The 8,430-nt window shown below is 36.3% G+C and overlaps 1 protein-coding gene across 4 annotated transcripts; it reads right to left on the bottom strand.

The window, feature by feature from the left end:
• Positions 1 to 1,122: 1,122 nt before the first annotated feature.
• On the bottom strand, positions 1,123 to 8,192 carry LOC107461173 (uncharacterized). 4 transcript variants are annotated; one of them, XM_016079643.3, is made up of 8 exons: positions 7,986 to 8,192; positions 7,738 to 7,861; positions 7,324 to 7,640; positions 7,175 to 7,245; positions 6,155 to 6,571; positions 3,346 to 3,712; positions 1,485 to 1,562; positions 1,123 to 1,334 (listed from the first exon to the last, which is right to left on the bottom strand). In XM_016079643.3, exons 5-8 carry the CDS (start codon positions 6,550 to 6,552, stop codon positions 1,284 to 1,286), a joined length of 894 nt encoding a protein of 297 aa, XP_015935129.1. In that variant the 5' UTR covers positions 6,553 to 6,571; positions 7,175 to 7,245; positions 7,324 to 7,640; positions 7,738 to 7,861; positions 7,986 to 8,192; the 3' UTR covers positions 1,123 to 1,283. The 4 variants fall into 4 exon arrangements, with proteins under 4 accessions (XP_015935129.1, XP_015935127.1, XP_015935128.1 ...); XM_016079641.3 differs by having other exon boundaries at positions 7,414 to 7,640; XM_016079642.3 differs by having other exon boundaries at positions 7,164 to 7,245; positions 7,986 to 8,191.
• Positions 8,193 to 8,430: the final 238 nt, after the last annotated feature.

The following is an 8,430-nucleotide window of genomic DNA, read 5'->3' as shown; positions in this document are numbered from 1 at the left end:
AAATAAATCAGATGAATAATTTAATTTAGATCAATTTAAATTTAAACCTCTTAATTGCAAGTGTGGAAAGTAAGTAACATCCATGTTGGGCTATTCATAACTTTGAGATATTTAAAAGCAATTGTAACTTTTATTTTAATTTTAATTTTAATTTTGTGTGCTTTACAATGATTTATAAATGTTGGATACTTGTATAAGCGTTCTCTAGATTGTCCATGACAAAGCTTCCTTCAGTTATTCAAACTTAAAATAAGAGAAGTATTTTTATTTCATATACTTATAGTCTATAGATTATTATGTGAATCGACAACTTTTGGAAAATAACAAAACTAATAATTGGTCAATAATCTCACTTGTCACTTCTCTCTCCTCACCTCTTACCCTCAAACCCCCAAATATATATTTTTCAAAATTAAAAAAAAAAAAACTCGTTCTCAAACACAACGTTATCACCATCATTATCACCAATAAATTCAAGTAATCAACATCACTACACAACCAGAAAAGGCATAAGTAAACAAAAAGTATCCTGATTCTTTGTCTTATGGACCGCTAATGTGGGAATAAATTCTTTCAACTTGATTTTAACTTCTGAACCAAAGAAAATATAAAAGAAAGAAGCATTTTTTCCCTTCTAGTAAGATACAGTAATTATAATATTTTGAAAATATTATTAAAATTAAAATAATATTTTTTATTTTTAAATAATATTTTTAAAAAATTATCATTAAAAAAATATTATGTAAATATTATTTTAATTTTTGCAACATTTGCATAACACCAAAGCGTATTCTAAAATCCTAACTTTGTTTTTCAATAAACAAAGTAACGTCAATGGTTGTTTACTTTCTAGAAACCTTTTCCCATTAGATCATCGTTAACCTTTGTTCAGATGTCAATTATAGTTGCACAACCCACGAGTCAAGGACGTGGTTTGAAATCGTACTATGGTAGTGTCAATTGAATTTAAGGTGCTGAGCCCGACAAACTATTCCGACATGCTCATCCTCCAGCACGAGATGGACCCTTCAATCAGTCGTAATTGCGAAGCAAAGCGAGGCCTTCCAAAAATAGTAAACAGCAGAATAGAAGAGCATCATCATGAAAGGGGAGACAATAAGCAGAGACAAGGCTAAAATATTTATATTTCGACTTTGATTTTGTTGGCATGCAACCTGGGATGCCATGCTTTACAATATCCCAACATTTGTTACATCCTTAACAAACATAAGCACCCTCACGTCACCTAAAACATCTTATCATCTTCCAACACGCTTTTCCCACTATTCAGAGTCAGACTCCACATTGTTCATAGCTTTTAACCCTCTAGGTCTCTGCACCAAAATGAAAATTACAATATATTATAGCTGCAACCAAAGGGGGAAAGGAAAATAATGGAAGATACAATACAACGAATCTTCCTTTTTCCAGGTAATCGAGGGAGGAAGGGGGAAGAGGGGGGTTTTCAATTACAACGACGTTACCTTTTTGGAAATCTTCTTCTCCCTAACTTCGTACCGTTCCAAGGTAAGATCGGACAGCCATGCTCCTGGACTTACCAGCTGCAATAGATCAAAATTCCCAAATGTAAATTCACAGCACAACTCATAATGCAGCAGGCAAAAATAAACGGAAAGAAAATACGAACAGATAGGGGGTTAGCTAATGATTCTTCCGAATGCGTGGAAAACTTAGCCCGGACAGTAAAACTATGCATGAGTTTCATCCATCCATATAAAGTTTCACCTTAATCTTTTTACCCAACCAAAAAAGGCCCAAATAATTCTTTTCGTCGACTACAACTGGCACTGCCAACACTCATGCCAATCGCAGGGTGATACAAAATCCAGTATGGCAACGGCAAGTGGCAACCACACCATTCCCGTTTACTACTGCCATATACATCCAACATCGAAGGTCACCCTCCATAACCCAGACCCTACAAAGTACAAACCTCCACACGTGCCCCAACGAAACCCTATAACCTCATCGAAACACAGCTTCGTCGTCCCATTTTCGTTTTTCCCCTAAAATGTAAAGGACTAGCTGTAGCCTTAAATAATAATAATAATAATATGCAGTAACATATTTTTTTGAATAAAATATAATTAGCATAGTCACTTTTTGAATAAAATTTAATTCTGTGAGATAAAATGCCCTCTTAAATTAACATAGTCACTTTTTGAATAAAATTTAACAATAACATTTTTTATTTTATAACTAAATATTTTTTATTATATTATTAACATAATATATTTTTATTATAATTTTTAATAATTAGATATTTTGTTTTTCATATTGAGATTTTTTCATGTTATGGATTAATACCTTTAATTTATAACTATAAAAAAAAAACACGGTTCCTACTTTATATAAATTATTCCCAGTATAACATATTGTACGCCAAAAACAAATTCAAGTTTAACTGTTAAAAAAATATTTAACATTTCTTTTTTTAAAAATACAATTCTTGAAAGTAATAGTCGTGCTGGCCGAATCTACGAGGCCCAATTTAAAGTTAATGTTAAATCCGCATCAAGTGGTCAACTATGCCTTTAATAATACTAATACTCGAGATAAATAATAGAAAAAGTTCCGTAAAACAAAATGATTTAGTAAAATAATAGAATAAAAAATTATCACCATTAAATTCATAACTTTATCACATATGAATTGTACTATTTTACTTAAATTAAATATTTTTTAATCATTTTACTACTTAATAATAACGATAGTTTCAATGCATTTTATACTAAATTAATATGTAAAGAATTAGAAAAGAGTTTCATTTTTTAATTTTCAGGACTATGGTATTGATAACGGCCACCCACCCTCACTGCTCCAAGGCCGTGTCATTTGCTTTTGAAAAAATGGCAAAGAAGCACAAATTAAATTCCCAGTAGGCTTCCTAACAAATATTTGGTGGCCATTCGGTGTGAACCAAGCTCACCCTGACGCGTGTACCCAAATTCCACAGCTGCCAACCATATATGGCTTTCCTAGCGACGGGGCCGAATAAAATACAAAAGCAAAAACGGGGGCACCCCCGTACTAACTTGCACAAAGGGAATAAAGAATATTAAACAAAACAAAAATCACATACTAAAATATACTTTAGCTGGTGTCAATATCCACTTTAATATTTTATATGCTTGCTTACATGACAATTTTTGCAGATAATTATACTATATATAGTTTTATTTCAAAAAAGAGACATAAAATTATTGAATCAAGTTGCATATAATATATCGTACGGAAGACAAAGTTAATAAATAATAATTGAACTTGAGGAAATTAGAATGGAAAAATAGAAATAATTAAGAGCAGAAGAAGGAGAGTTCTTACATTGAGGGTGCGTTGTATGAATTTAGCTCTCTTCTTGGGTCTCTGAGGGAGCTTTGTACCCTTAATGGCGAAAAAATCTTCTTCCTTCTCCTTGTTGGTCAAGGCAATCACGAACTTAGGTGGCCACACCTGCGGAACCGCATCCCCGCTGCCGGAGGGTGACCCACCCTTTTTGCTATCGTGCGCAGTATCCGATGAGGCAGCGGACTTATTATTGTCGTTATGGTGATGATGGTGGTGGTGGTTGTTGTTGTTGTGCGTACCCCTCTTATCGTGCGCACCCCTATCCGGCGACGCAATTCCCCTAACACCCCCGTTGCTCTGCCCTCCTACTACTCCTCTCATAGCACTTGAAGTCTCCGAGTTCCTAAAATTTACAAGAAAACAGAAACAAAACTCACATGTAAGGTAATTATGTGACTATCTTAACCGTAAGAAACATGAATCCACATCACATGCGACTATATAATAAATAGCAAAAATAAAGATGCATTTGGGAGGTAGTTTAGGAGTAAAATATTGTGGAAAAGTAACTGGGGAGTAGTGAGTTTACGAAATTAACCTTGAGGGGTCGATCTAATATAGATCGAAGGGTGAGAATAGGGAGGGGGCTGGAATCTAGACGGGTTTGGCGTAAAATATGGGCTGGTATTTGGCCCCTTGCGTGACTTTGTATTTGTGTAGTGTTGCGCTGTGCTTTGAAGGTGGGTCGTTTAATTTATTTTTTTTCCCTAAATGCAGTGAAATGAAATAAAAAAGGTTTATAGATTAGATCATGAGATATTTCATATTTGAGATGAGAGACCTTAGAGAATGAATCGAGAGGAGGAAGGAGTGTGTGATTCCCTATAACGGGTACAGCTGGTTCCGCGGGATATTTGGAGCCGTTGGATCTTAGAGTGCTTTTGGGTAAAGCAAAGATGGAGATTGCTACGTGGTGAGATGTTAAATGGAAGTGACCGGATCTGAGACCTGGTCCCTTCATCCGACGGCTAAAGTAGAAAAGGACTTTTTGCTAAACACGTGGAAGGAAAATGTCCATTCCATGTTTCTAACAGAGTCTGTAGTAATTGTTGATATGATAAGGAAGGTGGGGTTTTGTTTCCCCAATCCGCATCGTAGATGTAGATCCAGAACCAGAATTTGCAGAATCACTATTCCTCTCCATATCTATCTACCTATGCCGGAGGATAGATCGAAGAATTTCTATAACTCCATCAATCATATACATGCTTACATGAAAAACAATCAAACACAGGTAGCGTATCCAAAAAAGAAAATAAATAAATAGTTAAATACATAAAAAAGAATCATAAACGGAGAAAAGCTTTAATTGCCACAATAAATGAATACCAGATGAAGATTTCACAGAGCTGGAGAAACTATCTACATATATTTTAGGCAGATTTTGCGAATCATATGCATAAAACACGAGAAATATAAAAACGGAAAAATAGCAGAACCCAAGAAATTTCAAACATGAACTCTGACATTTACCTGATTGGGATTATTAGAGTCGTTAGTTGTTAGTTAACGATTACCACGCTAATACGCAAGAGTATAAAGAAGGCAATTATGAACTAGATTTGTATATAATGTGTCTAAATATTGAAGGCGTTGATCCTAACTCTGTTGGGCATTTTCCTTACTTAGAGGTAATAATATCTAAGTCCAAATATAATTTGAAAGGAAGAAAGGAAGGGGATCTCACGCACATACCGTGAGCTCCTCTTTATTCTTCAATTCGGATGAGGCAACCGCAAGGACCTGACCAATTGGAGAGTGGACAAAATATAAGCCTCTTAGTCATGATAAATGCTTATCATTCAGCCCAGTTAGGTACAATAATAACTCAGCCCAATTTTTAATACTATGGAAACATTTTTTAAGCCGGTGATTCTTTGCCTGACATTTGAGACTCACAAGTTGCCATCACCATATATAGTCGGCCATCGCACCAATAATTATGGCGGAAATGGGGAGCGAAACAAGATTTAAAGGTGCTACCATACATGCATGCATAGTTAGTTCCACAAACCTGCCCCACTACTTGGCACTACTCTTTCAGTTTCTTTCAACTCATGCTTTCCCACCTATGCCACTTTTGTTTTCTATTGAACAACCGAGAAAACACTATTCACTGCTACAGAGTTATCCGATAACATATTTTACACCACCTCCATATGCTTGATTAGAAATTAAAACAAATCTAGATTAAAATTCGTAATGGAATATTTTCATCGATAACCACAACAAGAAAAGAAAACAAATCCTTTGCTGAAAATAATTACACAACACATGTGGACGATAAGTCCCCAATACAAGCCCCGACTCGTTGAATTTTTTAATTTATATTTCACATAGAAAAAGCAAGAGCATGGCCCACGCGCCAGTGCGCCACCAACACGAACCTTACCCTTGTCATCAAGATAGGTTAAGACTTAAGATACTAATCAAGCCAACAAAAAATAAAAAATAAAAAATAAAAAGAAAGGAAACTATAAATCATGCTCTAAAAAATTTTTGGTACATAAATTAATATAAATTTCATAGGAAAAATATAAAACACAAAAATCTCTTATTTCTCCTTTTTGTTACTCTTTCTTTTCATTCTAAAATTGTACCCGTTCAGATCTAAAGCCGTGGACAACGCATCTGAATCTGAGACTCTCTTCAGTCATAATCAAAAGGGAATAAAAAAGCAGGCATTAAATTCAAACACAGAATTACAGTTCACTTATTAATATGAAGGAAGATTTGAATGCAGAAGAAATCAGAGGAGGAGCATGGTAATTGGCAATTCAGTTACCTGAGAATTCGTTGCTGCGGCGAAGATGGGCGTTGACGGAGATTGGGATATCCGTTAGTTTGATGATGATTATGATTATTATTGGCGAGGGTAATATTGTTATTATTGAGACCAAGTGGGGGCTTATTTAAAGAGTCTTTATCGGTTCTAACGACCCGGCGATCCACCCGAACCGTTGTCCTCTGGACCGGTGCGGAAGAGTCGTCTTTCTCCTTGTCCTTAACCTGCACCTTCATGCACCTTAGTCTTTTCCGGTTCCCCCACTGTAACACCAAATCCGGCGTCGTTGTGTGCCTCGTCCCATCGGAACTCGCCCTCAACACCAAAGACCCTTCCCCACCTCCGCCGTTAACGTTGTTATTGCTGCTCCGAACAACTGAAGAAGACTCTTTATCCATCTCCTCTTTGTTGTTCCACCTGTGCCATTGAAAAGGTCAAGTAACCGCTGTAATTTCTTATATTATGACAAGAAGCTATCAAAATCATACATTGCTACATCTTTTTTCATGTAAGCAATTGAGATTGGCTTTGATTTTGAACTTAATAGTCTACGAGATGTGCATCCAAGTGTCTACGATTTCCAATGAATAGAAAAAGGATAAAAGAGATGAGAATTGTGTGAGGCGTGAGATATGAGCATCTTTTACAGCTTCACTGAGTCAGCATCGAAAGATGGACGATGGCAAACACATGAGGGAGGCGCAGATATTATTGAAATATTTTTGGTAATCCAGTTTTACATTGAAAATCGGAGCCTCCAAGTTCGAATTGTTTTCCCCCAATTTTGAAAACCAAGACAATGTGGAAAAATCGAACAACGAGGTGGAAGAAGAAGTTGTAAATACAGAAAAGGGGAAAATGAAAACGGAACTGAGACCAGAGATTTTTGCAAGCCATTAATTGATATTAAAGAATAAGAAGAAAGAAAACAGAGAGAGCCACCAAAATAGGAGTGAGGAAAAGAGATCGAGGAAACCGCAAAGGAGTAATGAAAATCAATGTCTCTCACCGTAAACTTACACTTGATGAACAATCAATTCCTTCTGGAACTACCGCAACCGAAGAAAATAAACAAGCGAGTTTTCGATTTCCTGCAGAAGAAGAAAACGTAAGGAAGGAGAGAAAGAGAGATGAATCAGAGAAGCTATAGCTAGCAGATAGAAACGAACATCAAAATTGGATTCACCGCTGCAAGGTTGCGATGAGGAGAATCAAACGCACACAGTTCCAGCTCTGATTAACTTTGTTTAGTTTCTCACCTAAATCTGGTTCCCCTGTCGCATGAGACGGAGAAAGCTTTCCGATTTCAGTTCCTAGGCTCTGCAGAAATGCGAATCTATGTCTAAAATCCAAATAATGGCGACATTTCAGAGCTTCTGTCTCCGACTATGGCTGTAAAATCAAGTCGGCCACGATCATCCCTGTAATACAGGACTATCGAAGTTCAGAGCTCCAAAATCCGTGATTTTCCAAGAAAAATATGTATCTGCAGATGCACCAGAAATGGCAAACAAACCAACTTAGCACAGAGAAGAGAAGGGGAAAAAAAAGGAAGAGAAGAAAACTCCGGCTCAATTCCCTACCTTAAGAAGGGAAAAATCTTCACGAACGCTAGAATATATCAATGAAACTAAGGAAATCTAATTCACTTGAGAATTCCAAAATCAAACTCTGCTATAATCCGGCAAATCCTCTCTGAACATACATCTGCAAACAAAAATGAGCCACCAACACAAAATAAAAAACAATCCAAAAGACGAGCTTCTTCACCGTGAAGATAAACAAAAGGACATAATCGAAAAGAGAAATTGAGGCCTTGTAAATTGTAGACCTCATTCAATTTGAGAAAAGTGGCAGATCCTCAACATTCACCGTGTTCAGCAGAAAAAAATGGCGAGAGAAAGCGCTACTAGCTTGAAGGAGATAGATATATATATATATAAATATAATGAGAAAGACACAGAAGACAAAGAAGAAGAAGGGGGAAAGGGTAGAGAAGGAGCTGGTTGTTCTGGTTTCTTTTCTGATAGAACGAAAATGGTGAGGAGCATGGTTTATGTTTATATACATCATTGTGCTACACTCCTTATCACCAACCGTCCACTCCCACAACTTGTGACCGTAGATCAACGATCTCACGGCTCATATCTATCACAACCCTAAACCATTCACGGTTCACCCTATTTCAAACCCGTTACTTCAATACTTCCCCTCACCCCTTAACGCCGTTAGTTAATGTTTGAGTTTCCTTACGGCGTTAAGTACTTTGACGGAAT

This window comes from Arachis duranensis, chromosome 8, assembly GCF_000817695.3.
Source record: "Arachis duranensis cultivar V14167 chromosome 8, aradu.V14167.gnm2.J7QH, whole genome shotgun sequence".
NCBI lineage: Eukaryota > Viridiplantae > Streptophyta > Magnoliopsida > Fabales > Fabaceae > Arachis > Arachis duranensis.
The sequence above is the reverse complement of the archived record's forward strand: the minus strand, read 5'-3'. Positions and strand labels throughout refer to the sequence as shown.

Coding starts and splice junctions, on each gene's coding strand:
- LOC107461173 (XM_016079643.3), bottom strand. CDS start 6,552: ATGGATAAAGAGTCTTCTTCAGTTGTTCGGAGCAGCAATAACAACGTT. Junction 3,713..6,154: donor CCGCAGCAACGAATTCTCAG/GTAACTGAATTG, acceptor TGTAAATTTTAG/GAACTCGGAGACTTCAAGTG. Junction 1,563..3,345: donor TCATACAACGCACCCTCAAT/GTAAGAACTCTC, acceptor GATCTATTGCAG/CTGGTAAGTCCAGGAGCATG.